Below are 19,608 nucleotides of genomic sequence, written 5' to 3'. Positions count from 1 at the left end.
TGTGGGGTGGGAGTAAGGGGCACCGGCGGGGCGGGGGGGATGTTCTCCCCCGCCCTCTCTGATCCCCTTACGTAGCTGCCCCAGACTCCCAAAGCGGCTTTTCTCCCTTCCTGCCACAATCCAATTAACTGGGGGCTGCGGCTCCCCCGGCCAAGGGCTGGCAGAGGACAGAACACAGAAGCAGCCCGCTAGGGGGCGCTGTGGGGCAGGGAGCGGGGCGGGGGGCTCAGCAGGGGGTGCTCTCCCCTAGCAGGCGGGGCTGGTCCCAGGGTGGCGCTAGGGGGCACTGTGGGGCAGGGAGCGGGGTGGGGGGGGCTCAGCAGGGGGCGCTCTCCCCTGGCAGGCGGGGCTGGCCCCAGGGCAGCGCTAGGGGGCGCTGTGGAGCAGGGAGCAGGGTGGGGGGCTCAGCAGGGGGTGCTCTCCCCTGGCAGGCGGGGCTGGCCCCCCCAGGGTGGTGCTGGGGGCGCTGTGGGGCAGGGAGCTCAGCAGGCGGGGCTGATCCCAGGGCGGCGCTAGGGGGCGCTGTGGGGCAGGGAGCGGGGCGGGGGGCTCAGCAGGGGGCGCTCTCCCCTGGCAGGCGGGGCTGGCCCCAGGGCGGCGCTAGGGGGCGCTGTGGGACAGGGAGCGGGGCGGGGGGCTCAGCAGGGGGCGCTCTCCCCTGGCAGGCGGGGCTGGCCCCAGGATGGTGCTAGGGGGCGCTGTGGGGCAGGGAGCAGGACTGGGGGCTCAGCAGGCGGGGCTGCCTCATTGCCCCTCACTCCCACCCCCATGAAATAAGCCACAATGGACCTGGGGGGAACATATAGGAGACCATCTGCCCGTGCCCACACCCCAACTTTCTTTCTTTCTTCTGTGCTGCTTTCATTAGTTCACTTCTGCCCTCCTTCGTTCTGGCCTTTTTGCATCCATTCCTCTGTTCACTTCTCCTTCCCTGTTTCATCCAGTCTTTCTTTCATTCTGTTCTTTGGGGGTTTCACTCTTTCCTTCCTTCAGTTTGGGATCATTTTTTCCCATGCGTTGGTTCTATTAGTTAGACTTAAAAAGTCAGAGGGGACCATTATGATCATCTAGTCCGACCTGCTGCACAACGCCGGCCCCAGAACCCCACCCACCCACTGCTGTAACAAACCCCTAACCTATGTCTGAGTTATTGAAGTCTTCAAATCGTGGTTTAAAGACCTCAAGGTGCAGAGAATCCACCAGGAAGTGACCCATGCCCCACACTGCAGAGGAAGCGAAAAGCCCCCAGGGCCTCTGCCAATCTGCCCTGGAAGGAAATTCCTTCCCGACCCCAAATCTGGAGATCGGCTAAACCCTGAGCATGTGGGCGAGACTCACCAGCCAGCACCCAGGAAAGAATTCTCTGTAGTAACTCAGATCCCAGCCCATCGACCATCCCATCACAGGCCACTGGGCATATTTACCACTAGTGGTCAAAGATCAATTAATTGCCAAAATCAGGCTATCCCATCATACCATCCCCTCCATAAACTTATCAAGCTCAGTCTTGAAGCCAGATATGTCTTTTGCCCCCACTGCTCCCCTTGGGAGGCTGTTCCAGAACTTCACTCCTCTGATGGTCAGAAACCTTCGTCTCATTTCAAGTCTAAACTTCCTGATGTCCAGTTTATATCCATTTGTTCTTGTGTCCACATTGGTACTGAGCTTAAATAATTCCTCTCCCTCCCTGGTATTTATCCCTCGGATATATATATGTAGAGAGAGCAATCAGATCTCGCATGATATTCTTATCGATAAACTAGGCAAATACAACTTAGATGGGGCTACTATAAGGTGGGTGCATAACTGGCTGGATAACCGTACTCAGAGAGTTGTTATTAATGGTTCCCAATCCTGCTGGAAAGCCATAACGAGTGGGGTACCGCAGGGGTCTGTTTTGGGACCGGCTCTGTTCAATATCTTCATCAACGACTTAGATATTGGCATGGAAAGTACACTTATTAAGTTTGCGGATGATACCAAACTGGGAGGGATTGCAACTGCTTTGGAGGACAGGGTCATAATTCAAAATGATCTGGACAAATTGGAGAAATGGTCCGAGTTAAACAGGATGAAGTTTAACAAAGACAAATGCAAAGTGCTCCACTTAGGAAGGAACAATCAGTTTCACACATACAGAATGGGAAGAGACTGTCTAGGAAGGAGTACGGCAGAAAGGGATCTAGGGGTTATAGTGGACCACAAGCTAAATATGAGTCAACAGTGTGATGCTGTTGCAAAAAAAGCAAACATGATTCTGGGATGTATTAACAGGTGTGTTGTGAGCAAGACACGAGAAGTCATTCTTCCGCTCTACTCTGTGCTGGTTAGGCCTCAGCTGGAGTATTGTGTCCAGTTCTGGGCGCCGCATTTCAAGAAAGATGTGGAGAAATTGGAAAGGGTCCAGAGAAGAGCAACAAGAATGATTAAAGGTCTTGAGAACATGACCTATGAAGGAAGGCTGAAAGAATTGGGTTTGTTTAGTTTGGAAAAGAGAAGACTGAGAGGGGACATGATAGCAGTTTTCAGGTATCTAAAAGGGTGTCATAAGGAGGAGGGAGAGAACTTGTTCACCTTAGCCTCTAAGGATAGAACCAGAAACAATGGGTTTAAACTGCAGCAAGGGAGGTCTAGGTTGGACATTAGGAAAAAGTTCCTAACTGTCAGGGTGGTTAAACACTGGAACAAATTGCCTAGGGAGGTTGTGGAATCTCCGTCTCTGGAGATATTGAAGAGTAGGTTAGATAAATGTCTATCAGGGATGGTCTAGACAGTATTTGGTCCTGCCATGCGGGCAGGGGACTGGACTCGATGACCTCTCGAGGTCCCTTCCAGTCCTAGAATCTATGAATCTATGAATCTCCCCTCAGCCTTCTCTTGGTTCGGTCAAGCAAGCCAAGCTCTTTGAGTCTCCTTTCATAAGACGGGTTTTCCATTCCTCGGATCATCCTAGTAGCCCTTCTCTGTACCTGTTCCAGTTTGAATTCATCCTTCCTAAACATGGGAGACCAGAACTGCACCCAGTGTTCCAGATGAGGTCTCACCAGTGCCTTGTATAACGGTACTAACACCTCCTGATCTCTACTGGAAATACCTCGCCTGACGTTCTTCCAGCCTTTCGCTTTTCTTTCTTTCTATCATGCCCCTGACCCCCTTCGTTCATTCAGTCCTCGCTGGTTCTTTCCTGCTTTTATTCCTGTTCCAAGTGTCAGAGGGATAGCCGTGTTAGTCTGAATCTGTAAAAAGCAACAGAGGGTCCTGGGGCACTTTTAAGACTAACAGAAGTATTGGGAGCATAAGCTTTGGAAGTGAGGTTCTTACCCACGAAAGCTGATGCTGCCAATACTTCTGTTAGTCTCAAAGGTGCCACAGGCCCCTCTGTTGCTATTCCTGTTCCAGTCTTTCTTTCGTTCCTTCCTTCCATTCGCTAACCACTTCTTGCTTTTCTCTTTTCATTTTCTATCATTTTCCAGGCCTCCTTTCTTTTCATTCCCCCAGTCATACTTCGCTGGCTTCTTTCTTTGCTTCATTCTTTCATTCGTTTGTTCCATCTTTCTTTCTTTCTATTTATTATCACTCTCCATGGTTTCGTTTCTTTCATTCCTTTATTCATACTTCGATTGTTTCTCTCTATCTGTGTTTGATTCTTTCCCTCATTTGTTCCTTGGTGCTTTTTTTTTAACTTCTTTTTTACATGCTATAATTGCCCATGCATTTTCTTTCTTTCTCACTCAGCTTCTTTCTTTCTTGCTTTCTTTCACTCTTCATCTCTGTCCCCCAAGTTTACCCCCCCCCCCCATCATTTAACCCCCCAGCCCCGCCGATAAAGGAGGCCTTTCCCTTTAAGCCTCTTTGTAAAATGGTGCGGAGGTGCCGGAAGCAACCACCTGCGGGACTGTGGCGCCACCGCGTGGCCGCTTTAGGGAACCATACCGGTACCCCTCCCCCGCTCGGAGAGAGGACTAGAACCCCCACTCCCCTCCCAGAGCCGGGGAGAGAACCCAGGAGTCCTAGCTCCCAGCCCCCCTGTTCTAACCCACCAGCCCCCACTCCCCTCCCAGAGCCGGGAAGAGAACCCAGGAGTCCTGGCTCCCAGCCCCCCCTGCTCTAACCCACCAGCTCCCACTCCCCTCCCAGAGCCGGGGAGAGAACCCAGGAGTCCTGGCTCCCAGCCCCCCTGCTCTGACCCACCAGCTCCCACTCCCCTCCCAGAGCCGGGGAGAGAACCCAGGAGTCCTGGCTCCCAGCCCCCCCTGCTCTGACCCACCAGCTCCCACTCCCCTCCCAGAGCCGGGGAGAGAACCCAGGAGTCCTGGCTCCCAGCCCCCCCTGTTCTAACCCACCAGCCCCCACTCCCCTCCCAGAGCCGGGGAGAGAACCCAGGAGTCCTGGCGCCCAGCCCCCCCCCCCCAACCACCAGAGCCTTGGTTTTCAATGGCTTGGTTTTAGGTGCATTAAAGTTTCTCAGGTAATTTTCCCCGGAGCTCAGGGTGTCAGGACCCCAGGGTCCGGACTAAATTCCCCCCTTGGGTCAGACCATTCCGGGGGCTAAACAACCCTCCCCCCGCCCGTGGCAGTGTCAATGGGAGACAGACACCTCCTTCGCTTCCTGTCCCAAAGAATCTGCCTGCAGTGCTGTGCGCTCTTAGACATGTACTGCACCCTCACCCCAGAGGTGGCTGCATCTCAACACGGAGCTAGAGATCCATGAAATGGCAGCTGGGGGGGCGGGAGTGAGGGGCACCGGCAGAGCTGGGAGGGCAGGGGGCTGCGGGGCGGGAGTGAGGGGCACCGGCGGAGCTGGGGGGGCAGGGGGCTGCGGGGCGGGAGTGAGGGGCACCGGCGGAGCTGGGGGGGCAGGGGGCTGCGGGGCGGGAGTGAGGGGCACCGGCGGAGCTGGGGGGGCAGGGGGCTGCGGGGCGGGAGTGAGGGGCACCTTGGGGGGCAGGGGGCTGCGGGGCGGGAGTGAGGGGCACCGGCGGAGCTGGGGGGGCGGGGGGCTGCGGGGCGGGAGTGAGGGGCACCGGCGGAGCTCGGGGGGACGGGGGGCTGCGGGGCGGGAGTGAGGGGCACCGGCGGAGCTCGGAGGGACGGGGGGCTGCGGGGCGGGAGTGAGGGGCACCGGCGGAGCTGGAGGGGCGGGGGGCTGCGGGGCGGGAGTGAGGGGCACCGGCGGAGCTGGAGGGGCGGGGGGCTGCGGGGCGGGAGTGAGGGGCACCGGCGGAGCTGGGGGGGCGGGGGGCTGCGGGGCGGGAGTGAGGGGCACCGGCGGAGCTCGGGGGGGCGGGGGGCTGCGGGGCGGGAGTGAGGGGCACCGGCGGAGCTGGGGGGGCGGGGGGCTGCGGGGCGGGAGTGAGGGGCACCGGCGGAGCTCGGGGGGACGGGGGGCTGCGGGGCGGGAGTGAGGGGCACCGGCGGAGCTCGGGGGGACGGGGGGCTGCGGGGCGGGAGTGAGGGGCACCGGCGGAGCTCGGGGGGACGGGGGGCTGCGGGGCGGGAGTGAGGGGCACCGGCGGAGCTGGGGGGGCGGGGGGCTGCGGGGCGGGAGTGAGGGGCACCGGCGGAGCTGGGGGGGCCGGGGGCTGCGGGGCGGGAGTGAGGGGCACCGGCGGAGCTCGGGGGGACGGGGACACCCAGACTGTGATTTTCTCTTAATTGGGGGGATGGCCTCGGTGTGGGGGGAGGGGAGCTGCCTCCTCCCCCCCCCCCCCGTCGCCCAATCTCCCGGCAGGACCGTGGCTCCGTCAGACGCGCAGGGGGACGATCCAGGCGCGATCCGCGGCTCGCTGCGCCCCCCGGCTGCGGCGCGGGATGGGGGAAGGGGCCACCGAGCGGGGGGGAAGCCGGGGCCGCCGGGGGCGGAGGGATAAAAAATAAAAAATCGCCTCCCCCCCCCGCCCCACTTCGGAGCCTGCGTCCCGGCTGGCGGGGGGAGAAGGCGGCGGCGGATCGGGGGCTCCCTGCAGCCGGCGGGGGGGTGGGGGGTGACACCCCGGGGTGGGGGGGGGCGGCTGCTGGAGACGGAGGGGGGGTTAGTCCCTCCCCCCGCGGGCTTTTGCCCTTCCCCGTTTGGGGGCGGGGGCTGCAGCGGGGGGGGGCAGGGGAGGGGGGCCCATCCCCCCCCCCCGCACCGGGGCCATGTTCGTGTCGGTCTGGTACGCCAAGAAGATGGGCCGCCGCCTCCTGGACAACGTCCGCCGGGCCCAGAGACAGCGGGGCCGGGCCACGGTACCGGGGGGACGGGGGGATGCGGGAGGGGAGGGGGGATCGGGATGATGTCTGAGGGGAGGGGGAGCTGAGGGGAGAGGGGCCTGGGGGTGATGTGTGAAGGGAGGGGGAGGAAGCTGGGGGGATGGGGGAGGGGGGACTGGGGGGGATGTGTGAAGGGAGGGGAGGAAGCTGGGGGATGGGGGAGGGGGGACTGGGGGGGATGTGTGAAGGGAGGGGGAGGAAGCTGGGGGGATGGGGGAGGGGGGACTGGGGGGGATGTGTGAGGGGAGGGGGAGGAAGCTGGGGGGATGGGGGAGGGGGGACTGGGGTGATGTGTGAGGGGAGGGGGAGGAAGCTGGGGGATGGGGGAGGGGGGACTGGGGGTGATGTGTGAGGGGAGGGGGAGGAAGCTGGGGGGATGGGGAGGGGGGACTGGGGTTGATGTGCGAGGGGAGAGGGGAGGAAGTTGGGGGGAGTGGGGATGATGTGCGAGGGGAGGGGGAGGAAGTTGGGGGGATGGGGAGTGGGGATGATGTGTGAGGGGAGGGGGGAGGAAGCTGGAAGAGGGGAGGGGGTAGGGAAGGGGGACCGGGGGTGATGTGTGAGGGGAGGGGGGAGGAAGCTGGAAGAGGGGAGGGGGTAGGGAAGGGGGACCGGGGGTGATGTGTGAGGGGAGGGGGGAGGAAGCTGGAAGAGGGGAGGGGGTAGGGAAGGGGGACCGGGGGTGATGTGTGAGGGGAGGGGGGAGGAAGCTGGAAGAGGGGAGGGGGTAGGGAAGGGGGACCGGGGTGATGTGTGAGGAAAGGGGGAGCTGGGGGGAGGGGGAAACGGGGTGATGTGTGAGGGGAGGGGGGAGGAAGTTGGGGGGATGGGGGAGAGGAGAGGGAAGGGGGATAGTGGAGGGAGGGGGAACTGGAGTAATGGGGGAGGGGAGGGGAGATGGGGGCAGAGCGATGTAGGGGGCTGGCCCCGGGGGGGGGGAAGGGAAGAGGGAGAGCTGGAGGGGGCAGGGATCGGGGGGGGGGTCGAGGGGAGGAGACGAAGGGGCGGTGGGGAACAGAGGGGACTGGGTAGGACGGGCCGGGGGCACAGGAAGGTTGGGGGCTGGTGTAGGGGCAGGAGGCTCTGAGGGGAAGGGGGTGGGGTGGGATTTTGGGAGGCTTTGGGTTGGGAGTGAGGGGCACCGGCAGAGCTGGGAGGGGGGGCTGGGCTGAGCGCACAGGGGCTGCGGGTCGGGAGCGAGGAGCAATGAATGAAGCAGGGGCGGGGGCGTCAGTCATGACGTCATGGGGGATGGACCCCTGACATCACCACCCCTGCCTATGAATGGGGGAGCGGGGGAGGGGCTCCAGATGTGCGCACCCCCCTGAATTAGAGGCTGGGGGCTGCGTCTCCACTGCTGGGGAGATCTGGCCCCGGATGCCTGGGTTCACGACCAGGCTGTCAAAGAGGAGCTGCCCTCATTGCCCCCCAGTGCCCCCCCTACCCCCAGCGCCCCCTAGCGCCACCCTGGGGCCAGCCCCCTGCCAGGGGAGAGCGCCCCCTGCTGCCCCCGCCCCGTTCCCTGTCCCCCAGTGCCCCCTAGCGCCACCCTGGGGCCAGCCCCCTGCCAGGGGAGAGCGCCCCCTACTGAGCCCCCCATCCCGCTCCCTGCCCCACAGCGCCCCCTGGGGCCAGCCCCGCCTGCCAGGGGAGAGCGCCCCTTGCTGCCCCCGCCCCGCTCCCTGCCCCCCAGCGCTCCCCTAGTGCCACCCTGGGGCCAGCCCCGCCTGCCAGGGGAGAGCGCCCACTGCTGCCCCCGCCCCACTCCCTGCCCCACAGCGCCCCCTAGCGCCGCCCTGGAGCAGTGGGTGCTGGTCTCTCATCCAAGACCTGAATGCAGACCTGCAACTCCCCCCACCTCAGCCCTAGATACAAGCCCCTCTGGGACCCTCCACCTGTCCCAGTTAGCTGATTAAAGGCCCTTAATTGTAATTTGCTGCAGGAACTGGCAGGGGAGGGTGGGAGAGGCGCTGAGATGCGGCCACCTCTGGGGCGGGGCGGCCGGTTACCCAGGGATCCCTCGCCCAGCACTGAGACGCGGCCACCTCTGGGGTGGTGCTGAAACATCGCTCTTCTGCCATCTGAAAGCCGGGCTCGGCTGGGCTGAGAACAAGGCCGAGTCATTGGCGGCTCTGAATAATTGATAAGAAACCGCTGTTAGGCACATTTGAAACGTCCCTTCTCTCCTCTTCTCAGCCGGAGCTTCGAGACGCAGCCTCCCCCGCTGGGAGATACGGAGGGGAGTGCGGCCTACTGGTTAGGGGGCTGGGAGCCAGGACTCCTGGGTTCTCTCCCCGGCTCTGAGAGGGGGGGAGCGGGGGCTGGTGGGTCAGAGCTCCATGTACTGTAGCGATGCCCCTTGTTGCCACGACAACTGTATCCCCCTGCAGTACTTGGTCCCAGTTCCCTGGCATCGCCATGGTTACGGTTGCCGAGGCGGACGGGGCGGGGGAAGCTGGGAAAGTCGCTAGGGAGAGGAGCCAGCGAAGGAAGGAGAACCCGGCCAGTTCCCCCTTCCCTGTCCCGGGGCCAACATGCAGCCACCTCTGGGGTGGGGTGTTTCCCTGTACAGAGTTACGCTGCTCCCCCCAGCTCTGCCAGTGCCCCTCACTCCCGACCCGCAGCCCCTGCCACTGGCCCTGCCCCCCCCAGCTCTGCCGGTGCCCCTCACTCCCGACCCGCAGCCCCTGCCAGCCCGGCCCTGCCCCCCCAGCTCTGCCGGTGCCCCTCACTCCCGACCCGCAGCCCCTGATAACCCAGCCCTGCCCCCCCCAGCTCTGCCAGTGCCCCTCACTCCCGACCCGCAGCCCCTGCCAGCCCAGCCCTGCCCCCCCAGCTCTGCCGGTGCCCCTCACTCCCGACCCGCAGCCCCTGCCAGCCCAGCCCTGCTCCCCCCAGCTCTGCCGGTGCCCCTCACTCCCGACCCGCAGCCCCTGCCAGCCCGGCCCTGCCCCCCCCAGCTCTGCCGGTGCCCCTCACTCCCGACCCGCAGCCCCTGCCAGCCCAGCCCTGCTCCCCCCAGCTCTGCCGGTGCCCCTCACTCCCGACCCGCAGCCCCTGCTAGCCCCACCCTGAGGTCAAATGTGGCGCTGAAGTTTTAGTTTGACGAGTCACAGATGTCAAGTTTTGGGTTCCCTGGGTGCTTTGGGGCTGTTGGTTTGGTGTGGTGCTATTTGGGGGTGCTCCTGGTGTGTCAGTTCAGAGTGATGGTTTTGGGGGGGTTCAGGTGAATATTTGGGCTGATTTTTTGCCGGGGGATATTCGCAGGGGGTCCCATGAAATTTGGAGGGGTGCTGGTTCAGTGTTGGTTTTTTTGGGGTTCCCTCACTGTTTGCAGGGGACAAAACCTCAGGAGCTTTTGAGGCTCCTGTATCGTTTGGGATGTGACATTTCAGAGGGTCACATTTTGGAGCTCGATGGGTTGAATGTTTGGGGGCATCCGGTCCCTTTCGGGGCTCAGGGTGCAGCCTCTGGCTGGGCCCCCCAGCCCTGCTGGTGTGCGGCTGCTTCTGGGGCGCAGCATAAAGTTGGGGGGGGGGATCTTCCTCTTCCGCCCCAAAAGTCCCCAGGTCTCGCCCACCCGTTTTGGGGGGACCAGAGCCGCTGGCTCGCTGGGAACCCAAGGCCAAGGAGGGGTGCCTGGAGGGTGGCACACTTGCCTCCGGTCTGGGGGTGTCTCCTCCCCAGGGGGGGTGGGGATCTGGTATCTCGGTGGGCTGGTGGCACCCCGGAGAAGCGGCTGAGATGCCTCTAGCTCACGCTGGGGTCTCCTATTTTTGCCTCCTTCTCTCCTGCAGGCGAATTCTCCGCCCGTCATCGTCAACACGGACACGCTGGAGGCGCCGGCATATGTGAGTAGCCAAGTGGGGGGGCCCAGGGAGGGTTGGGGGATGGGGGGGGCCTCGTGTCTGGACAGGTGCAGCTTCCTCCTAGACGCACCTTCATCTCTGGGAACCATCCCCCCACCCCAAACTCCCCCGCAAATCTTCCCCTCTCCCAAATGCCCCCCAGTTCCCCAACCTTCCCCCCAAACTCCCCCCTGATGTGACCCCCCCAAATCTTCCCCCAAAACTCCTCCCTGATGTGACCCCCCCAAACCTTCCCCCCAAACTCCCCCCTGATGTGACCCCCCCAAACCTTCCCCCCAAACTCCCCCCCTGATGTGACCCCCCCAAACCTTCCCCCAAACTTCCCCCTGATGTGACCCCCCCAAGCCTTCCCCCCAAACTCCCCCCTGATGTGACCCCCCCAAACCTTCCCCCCAAACTCCCCCCTGATGTGACCCCCCCAAAGCTCCCCCCAAACTCATCTCTGACCCCCACATCTGCTTCTGTTCAATAGAGAGTCCCGTCTATAGTTCTTACCCCATTTCCCAGGTTGGGGGGAACCATGGGGGGTTGGGTGGAAGATCCCCCCCCATGGGATTTGGGGGGGTGAATGGGGGGGGGGTCTTGTGGCTTTTCGTTCGTTCGTTCTTTCAAGCTCTGAGTTTATTTCATTCTCTTCCTTGGTTCTCTTCTTTCTATTAACTCGTCCCTTTGTCCTTTGTCCTTCGTTCTGCCGTGTGGGGGCCCAATTCTCAACCCCCCCCTTTCTGTCTAGGTGAACGGGACGGAGGGGGAGATGGAGTACGAAGAAATCACGTTAGAACGGGTGAGCTCTGCCGGTGCCCCTCACTCCCGACCCGCAGCCCCTGCTAGCCCAGCCCTGCCCCCCCCAGCTTTGCCGGTGCCCCTCACTCCCGACCCGCAGCCCCCTGCCAGCCCGGCCCTGCCCCCCCCCAGCTCTGCCGGTGCCCCTCACTCCCGACCTGCAGCCCCTGATAACCCAGCCCTGCCCCCCCCAGCTCAGCCGGTGCCCCTCACTCCCGACCCGCAGCCCCTGCTAGCCCAGCCCCCACCCCCCAGCCCTGCCGGTGCCCCTCACTCCCAACCCGCAGCCCCTGCCAGCCCAGCCCCCACCCCCCAGCCCTGCCGGTGCCCCTCACTCCTGACCCGCAGCCCCTGCCAGCCCAGCCCCCACCCCCCAGCCCTGCCGGTGCCCCTCACTCCCAACCCGCAGCCCCTGCCAGCCCAGCCCTGCCCACCCCCAGCTCTGCCGGTGCCCCTCACTCCCGACCCGCAGCCCCTGCTAGCCCAGCCCTGCCCCCCCCAGCTCTGCCGGTGCCCCTCACTCCCGACCCACAGCCCCCTGCTAGCCCAGCCCCCCCCCCAGCTCTGCCGGTGCCCCTCACTCCCGACCCGCAGCCCCTGGAGGACGACTGACAGGTTTCGGGGGTGTCTCCTGCAGGGTAACTCCGGGCTGGGGTTCAGCATTGCTGGGGGGACGGACAACCCCCACATTGGGGACGACCCCAGTATCTTCATCACGAAAATCATCCCTGGGGGAGCGGCAGCTCAGGACGGCCGCCTCAGGTACCCGCGGGGCCGGGGGGGAGTGGTGGGGGGCGGAGGAGGGGCTGGGGAGTGAGTGATTATGCAAGCGATTGTGAGCCTGTGCGCTGGGGGTGTAAGGTTGTGAGCGCATGAACCTGTGCAGTGAATGAGTGTGCACTCAGCAATTGTGTGGCTGTGCACACTGGCTCGCACGCTGCTTCTTTGCACGTGCCCAGCACTTGCACAAACCCTCAGACATGTGCAAAGACACGCCTCGGTGCTCCCACAGTGGTATATTGCATATACACCCACTGCCTCTTGCATGATCACTTTGCCTCATGCCCAGAATGGCAGGCTGTCCATGTGCACAATCATGTGCAGAATCACGCCTCGCACACGTGCAAACCAGTTTGCTAAATGTTCTTTGCACATGCACCTAATGACTTGCACAATCACTCGTTGCATGTTCACAGTTGCTCCTTACACTTGTGTGCACACAGTTGCTTGGGGCACAATCACTCATGGCACACTCATCACACACGTATACAATCACTCATGGCCTGCACACAATCGCGTATTGCAAACTGTCACCATCATTTGTTGCACAATCACTCACCCCTCACTCTTTGCACAAGCTCACAGTCACTCCTTGCACACTCCTTGCACAATTGCTTATGCTCACAACTGCTTGTTGCACTCATCCAAAACTCATTGCATGTGCACAATGGCACATGCTCACAATTTCTTAGTGCACAGTTGCTCATTGTAAGTGCTCTCGATCGCTCACTGCACAACCACTCATTGTATGCTCATTACACAATCACTGGTTGCACGTGCTCACCCTCACTCCTTGCACAATTGCTCATTGCACACTGATGACCCCATCACTCATGGCAAATTCTCACAATTGCTGGTTGCACAATCGCTCATTGCAGAGGCTCCCCCAATCCCTCTTTGCACAATTGTTCCCTGCACCAGCACCTGTTGCACACTTGTTACACAGTTGCTCATGGCACACACTCACACTGGCACAATCACTCGTCGGAGATGTTCACAATCACTCACTGCACAATTGCTCATCCCACACTCATTCCCTGTGATCACAATAACTTTCTGTGCAATTCCTCATCACACAATCGCTCATGGCATGTGCTCACAATGACTCTTTGCATGACTGCTCCTTGCACACACACCTACTTGTTCCTTGCACAATTGCTCCTTGCACAACAGCTGATTGCAGACTCTCCTAGTTTGTTCCTTGCATAATTGCTCTTGCAGATGCTCACAATCATTTGTTGCACAATCTCTCATTGCCCGGTTGGTCATTGCACGCTCACTGCTCAACTGCTAATTGCAGAGTCTCACAACTGCTCACTGCACAATTGCTTGCCGCTCTGTTACTTTTTGCACACTCATTCCCCAATTGCTCATGGCATACCCGCCCAAGCGCTCCTTGCACGGCTGCTCGTTTCTCCCCCATTGCGCCATCGCTCATTGCACACTCGCTCATCGCACGTGTCGCACGCTTGCGCACGGCACCCTCTCACAATCGCCCTGGGCCGCCTGGGCCCCAGTTGGCACCGTGCCCGCCCCCGTGAACCCCCCTGATCCGCCCCCTCCCCATGTCCCTGCCCCAGGGTGAACGACAGCATCCTGTTTGTGAACGATGTGGACGTGCGAGAGGTGACACACAGCACGGCGGTGGAGGCGCTGAAGGAAGCCGGCTCCATCGTGCGTCTCTACGTCATGCGGCGTAAGGCCCTGGCCGAGAAGGTCATGGAGGTGAAGCTCATCAAGGGGCCCAAAGGTCAGAGACGCCCTGCGGCCGGGGAGGCCCCTCGATAGCCCTCCTGAAACCCTCCCGTGGCTCAGGATACCCCAGACAGCCCCCCAAGCTCCTTGGGAACATCCTCCCTCTGAGAGACCCACCCATGGCTGGGAATTCATAGATTCATAGATTCTAGGACTGGAAGGGACCTCGAGAGGTCATCGAGTCCAGTCCCCTGCCCGCATGGCAGGACCAAATACTGTCTAGACCATCCCTGATAGACATTTATCTAACCTACTCTTAAATATCTCCAGAGATGGAGATTCCACAACCTCCCTAGGTAATTTATTCCAGTGTTTAACCACCCTGACAGTTAGGAACTGTTTCCTAATGTCCAACCTAGACCTCCCTTGCTGCAGTTTAAACCCACTGTTTCTGGTTCTATCCTTAGAGGCTAAGGTGAACAAGTTTTCTCCCTCCTCCTCATGACACCCTTTTAGATACCTGAAAACTGCTATCATGTCCCCTCTCAGTCTTCTCTTTTCCAAACTAAACAAACCCAGTTCTTTCAGCCTTCCTTCATAGGTCATGTTCTCAAGACCTTTAATCATTCTTGTTGCTCTTCTCTGGACCCTCTCCAATTTCTCCACATCTTTTTTAAAATGCGGTGCCCAGAACTGGACACAATACTCCAGCTGAGGCCTAACCAGAGCAGAGTAGAGCGGAAGAATGACGTCTCGTGTCTTGCTCACAACACACCTGTTAATACATCCCAGAATCATGTTTGCTTTTTTTGCAACAGCATCACACTGTTGACTCATATTTAGCTTGTGGTCCACTATAACCCCTAGATCCCTTTCTGCCGTACTCCTTCCTAGACAGTCTCTTCCCATTCTGTATGTGTGAAACTGATTGTTCCTTCCTAAGTGGAGCACTTTGCATTTGTCTTTGTTAAACTTCATCCTGTTTACCTCAGACCATTTCTCCAATTTGTCCAGATCATTTTGAATTATGACCCTGTCCTCCAAAGCAGTTGCAATCCCTCCCAGTTTGGTATCATCCGCAAACTTAATAAGCGTACTTTCTATGCCAATATCTAAGTCGTTGATGAAGATATTGAACAGAGCCGGTCCCAAAACAGACCCCTGCGGTACCCCACTCGTTATGCCTGTGCACCCCCCATCTTCCCTTGGAGAGACCCCGAGAACTTGGGGTTCACATACACCCCCTGCCCCGCCAGCCACCCCCACAGCCCCCCTCCTGCTTCCATCCCCTGGGGCCTCCCGAGAGAACACCCCAGATCCCCCCTTAGATCCAGGGACTCCATCGTCCACCCCCCTGGTCCCCTGCTAAGGAACCCCCAAAGAGAACCCCTCAATACCCTCTGGTCCCCCCCCGACTGAGAGACCCCCCCCACCAGATAACCCACATACTGGAGAGAGGCCCTTGGACCGAGCACATGCCAAAGCCAGGGGTCCCCCTCAAGTCCCCTCCACATTACCACTAGCCCCCCCATACAGTCTCTGCTCCCCCTGACGGGCCCCCCTTTCTTCTCCTAGGAGATCCTCCCCCTCGGGCAGAGGTTCCCCCTTTCTTTCCCGGGATCCCCCGAACCCCATCATCTCCCCATCCTCCCCAGAGGGGGAACCACCCGGGATCTCCCCCCCTCCCTTTCTGTCTGACTCACCCCAGATCTGTCTGCCCCCCCGGCCCCGAAAATCTCCTGCTCTGAATCTCTCTCCCCTCCGCCCCCGCTCAGGTCTGGGGTTCAGCATCGCAGGGGGTGTCGGGAACCAGCACATCCCGGGGGATAACAGCATCTACGTCACCAAGATCATCGAGGGGGGGGCCGCCCACAAGGACGGGCGCCTCCAGATCGGGGACAAGATCCTGGCGGTGAGTCGCCCCCACAGCCAGGCAGGGGTTAATTGAGCCCCCGGGGGGGATGGGCCTGAGTGGAGGGTGGGAGGAGCTTAGCCGGGTGGGAGGGGTTTAGTGGAGGGAGGGGCTTAGTTGAAGGGGAGGAGCCTAAGTGAGGGGGGGAGCTGAGTGGGAGGTGCTTAGCTGAGAGGAGGGAGCTGAGTGGGAGGGGCTTAGCGGAGCGGAAAGAGTTAGGGGAGGTGCCTAATTGAGGGGAGGGGCTTAGTTGAGGGGGAGGAGCCTATGTCCAGGGAAAAGCTGAGTGGGAGGGGCTTAGCGGAGTGGAAAGAGTTAGGGGAGGGGCCTAATTGAAGGGAGGGGCTTAGCTGAGGGGGAGGAGCCTATGTCTGGGGAAAGCTGAGTGGGAGGTGCTTAGCTGAGAGGAGGGAGCTGAATGGGAGGGGCTTAGCAGAGTGGAGGGAGTTAGGGGCAGGGCCTAATTGAGGGGGAGGAGCCTACATCAGGGGAAAAGCTGAGTGGGAGGGGCTTACTGGAGGGGTGCTGAGCTGTGTGGGGACTCCCTGCAGAACTCCCTGCCGCTGGATATTGCCGAGAGTAGAAGAGCCCGGGGGTCTGAGCCGGGGCAGGAGGCAGGTGGGATACGAGGGGGGGAGATGGGGCCCATGGGTCTGACCCTGCGTCATCCCCGTCCCCCCGCCCCAGGTGAACAACGTCAGCCTGGAGGATGTGATGCATGAGGATGCCGTGGCCGCGCTGAAGAACACGTACGACGTCGTCTACCTGAAGGTGGCCAAACCCACCAACATGTACCTCAACGACTCCTACGCCCCACCCGACATCACCACCTGTGAGAACTGTGCTTGGGGGGGGCAGGGAGCGGGGCGGGAGCCCGGCCTGAACGGCCGCCCCACCCCAGAGGTGACCACATCTCAGCCATTAACGCCGCCCCCTTTTCTCTCCCCGCTCCAGCGTATTCCCAGCACCTGGACAATGAAATCAGCCACCAGAGTTACCTGGGGACCGACTACCCCCAAGCCATGACCCCCACCTCCCCCCGGCGCTACTCCCCCATCCCCAAGGAGATGATGGGGGAAGAGGACATACCCAGGTGAGCAAAGCCCCTGCCCCTCCCCTGGGGGCTGCCCCCTAGCGGGGCTGGGTGCCGAGGAAGGGAGGCGACTGGCGCCTGCCGCCCAGAGACGAAGGGGGCAAGGTTTGGGGTGTACAAAGAGCACCCCCTTTGTGGCCTCTTAATGGCGTTCATCTGCCAGGGGTGCACATGGTTATTCGTCTGAAGTGTAGGCGCCTGAGTGCAGGAGACAACAGGTGTACCCGTAACATACAGGCGTACATGTAACACACAGCCGCATGCATGATCTACTGGTGCACAGGCAGTGGACAACCACGCAGTGTAATGTACAGGCACATAATTAATGTAAAACCACACACCGTGACATACAGGTGCACAGGTAATGGACAGCCACACACCGTGACATACAGGCGCACAGGTAATGGACAGCCACACACCGTGACATACAGGCGCACAGGTAATGGACAGCCACACACCGTGACATACAGGCGCACAGGTAATGGACAGCCACACACCGTGACATACAGGCGCACAGGTTACATACAGCCATGCACAGTAACATACAGGTGCACAACTAATGTACAGCCACCCACAGTGACATACAGGTGCACAGGGAATGGACAACCATGCACCGTAATGTACAGGCACATAATTAATGTAAAAGCACACACCGTGACATACAGGTGCACAGGTTACATACAGCCATGCACGGTAACATACAGGCGCACAGGTTATCTATAGCCACCCACCGTAACATACAGGTAATGTACAGCCACACACCGTAACACACAGGCGCACAGGTAATGTACAGCTGTGTACATAACACAGAGGCGCACAACTAATAGACAGGCAGCCGTGAGACATTCAGGTACCCACATAACATACAGACACTGTTCTGACATACAGTCAGCCACATAATGAACAGGCAATTCGGAAAGGTACAGGCGCTCAGATGCTGTATAGGTATTTACAGAATATACAGCCGCATCTGGAATATACAGGTACACATGTAACACACGGCCACACGTGTGACCTACAGGCTACCATGTAATGTTCAAGTGCCCACAGGATGTACAGGCATTCAAATAGGAGTGCATGTCAAATGTATATGTTATCACATCCTGTAACAGGTGCTACAAGCACACAGATAAGATACAGGCGCCCTGCCAGTCCATGCAACCCTTACAGACTCATGATGAAGTACAGGCACACGGGCGCATCCGCAAGGTTCAGGTGTACACCTTGCATACAGGCAAACAGGAGGGGTACTGGCAAATGCACACAGGCGCCGGTGAAAGTACAGGTGCCTACATGTTGTGGAGGTTCAAGAGTGCGCCTGTGATGTACAGGCGCACGAGGCAAACACACGCGCGCACACACACACACACACACACACACAAAGTTGCAGGAACGTACAGCCGCACACGTAAGCTACTGTCGCCCACGAGACATACAGGCACCCACTGTAACCTAAAGGGGTCATTACAGTCAGACCTCACACACCCCATTGTTCCTGGGTGCTCTGCGTCCCCTGCTGTGCACTCTGGTGGTGGGGTGTTGCGGGACTTTGTCGGTGACTGTCCCCCTTCCCTGTGGGGGTTCCTGACCTCTCTACCCCCACCCCACCCCCCCAGGGAACCCCGCCGGATCATCATCCACCGCGGCTCGACGGGCCTGGGATTCAACATTGTCGGGGGTGAGGACGGCGAAGGAATCTTCATCTCCTTCATCCTGGCTGGGGGGCCGGCTGACCTGAGTGGGGAGCTGCGGAAAGGGGACCAGATCCTCTCGGTAAGAACCCGCTCCCCTGAGCCAGCCAGTCCCCCACTCTGCGGTCAAATGGGAGCCGGCGCCCCCTAGAGGGGACAGGCCCCTGCCCCATTCCCTGCCCCCCTGAGCCAGCCAGTCCCCGTCCTGGGGCCGGATGGGAGCCGGCGCCCCCTAGAGGGGACAGGCCCCTGCCCCATTCCCCGCCCCCCTGACGTGGCTTCCCTCTCCCCGCAGGTGAACGGGGTGGATCTCCGGAACGCAACACACGAGCAGGCTGCCATCGCTCTGAAAAATGCTGGGCAGACGGTGACGATCATCGCACAGTATAAACCTGATGGTGAGTCTCAGCGGGGGGCGGGGCTGGAGGCGCGTCCCGCCTCTGGGTGGTGTGGAGGGAGGGACAGGGTTTGGGTGGGTGGATGGATCCGGGGTTGGGTGGGTGGGCGGATGGGGTTGGAAAGACGGATGGAGGTTGGAAGGATGGAGGGATGCCTGGGGGTTGTCCAGCCGGGTGAAGGGATGGGTGGGGTGTTGGAGGGAGATTGGGTGGGTGAATGGACGGAGGGAGGGATGGAGATGTAAGTTGGATGGAGGGATGGGACGGGTGGGATGGACGGAGGGATAAAGTGATGGAGGATGGGTGGGAGAATGGATAGATATGGGGCGGGTGGGATGGACGGAGGGATGAAGTGATGGAGGATGGGTGGATGGATGGATAGATGGGGTGTTGGGTGGGTGGATAGATGGAGGGATGGGGGGACAAGAGGACAGAGGGATGGGGTGCGGGTGGGAGGATGGAGGGATGGGGGTCGGGCGGGAGGGAGGATGGAGGGGTGGGGATGGAGGTTGGGTGGAGAGGTGGGTGGGTGGATGGAGGGATGGGTGAGGGCGGGAGGATGGAGGGATGGGGGGCGGGCGGGAGGGAGGACGGAGGGGTGGGGATGGAGGTTGGGTGGAGAGGTGGGTGGGTGGGTGGATGGAGGGATGAAGTGATGGAGGACGGGCGGGAGGACCGGCGGGTTGGACCAGAAGCAGGCGTCTCACTGGCCAGGTGGATTTGGGGGACCACGGGGGGTGGAGAGGGAAGTTCGGGGGGGGCCCAAGGCATCACCTGTCCCTCACCCCCCAGAGTACAGCCGCTTCGAGGCCAAAATCCATGACCTGCGGGAGCAGCTGATGAGCAGCAGTCTGGGCTCGGGGACGGCGTCGCTCCGCAGCAACCCCAAGAGGGGCTTTTACATCCGGTGAGACCCCCCCGGCCCCCAGATCCACCACTGCCCCCCCAAACCCCCCAGGTCCCCCCACAGACCCCCAGCCCCTGAGACCCTCCACTCCCCCCCAAATCCCCCAGGTCCCCCCAAACCCCCCAGCCCCTGAGATCCACCACTGCCCCCCCAGGTCCCCCCAAACCCCCCAGCCCCTGAGACCCTCCACTCCCCCCCCAAACACCCCTGGCCCCCCACAGACCCCCC

At 60.9% G+C, this 19,608-nt stretch overlaps 1 protein-coding gene across 5 annotated transcripts in view; it reads left to right on the top strand.

Moving 5' to 3' along the window:
* The window catches only part of DLG4 (discs large MAGUK scaffold protein 4), a 91,596-nt gene that overhangs the window by 63,460 nt on the left and 8,528 nt on the right, over positions 1 to 19,608 (top strand). For 4 of the 5 annotated variants that reach the window (XM_054005533.1, XM_054005531.1, XM_054005532.1 and 1 more), the window contains exons 3-12: positions 10,050 to 10,103; positions 10,855 to 10,905; positions 11,542 to 11,666; positions 13,265 to 13,434; positions 15,155 to 15,291; positions 15,979 to 16,123; positions 16,246 to 16,384; positions 18,001 to 18,157; positions 18,371 to 18,473; positions 19,266 to 19,380. In XM_054005533.1, coding sequence (XP_053861508.1) covers positions 10,050 to 10,103; positions 10,855 to 10,905; positions 11,542 to 11,666; positions 13,265 to 13,434; positions 15,155 to 15,291; positions 15,979 to 16,123; positions 16,246 to 16,384; positions 18,001 to 18,157; positions 18,371 to 18,473; positions 19,266 to 19,380 — 1,196 coding nt within the window. Of the gene's footprint in view, positions 1 to 6,123; positions 6,229 to 10,049; positions 10,104 to 10,854; positions 10,906 to 11,541; positions 11,667 to 13,264; positions 13,435 to 15,154; positions 15,292 to 15,978; positions 16,124 to 16,245; positions 16,385 to 18,000; positions 18,158 to 18,370; positions 18,474 to 19,265; positions 19,381 to 19,608 lie in introns of those variants that run through there. The other variant, XM_054005534.1, reaches the window with a different exon arrangement.

This window comes from Malaclemys terrapin, chromosome 15 (genome assembly GCF_027887155.1).
Source record: "Malaclemys terrapin pileata isolate rMalTer1 chromosome 15, rMalTer1.hap1, whole genome shotgun sequence".
In the NCBI taxonomy this organism is placed as follows: Eukaryota; Metazoa; Chordata; order Testudines; family Emydidae; genus Malaclemys; species Malaclemys terrapin.
This window is presented reverse-complemented; position numbering and strand designations above follow the sequence as displayed.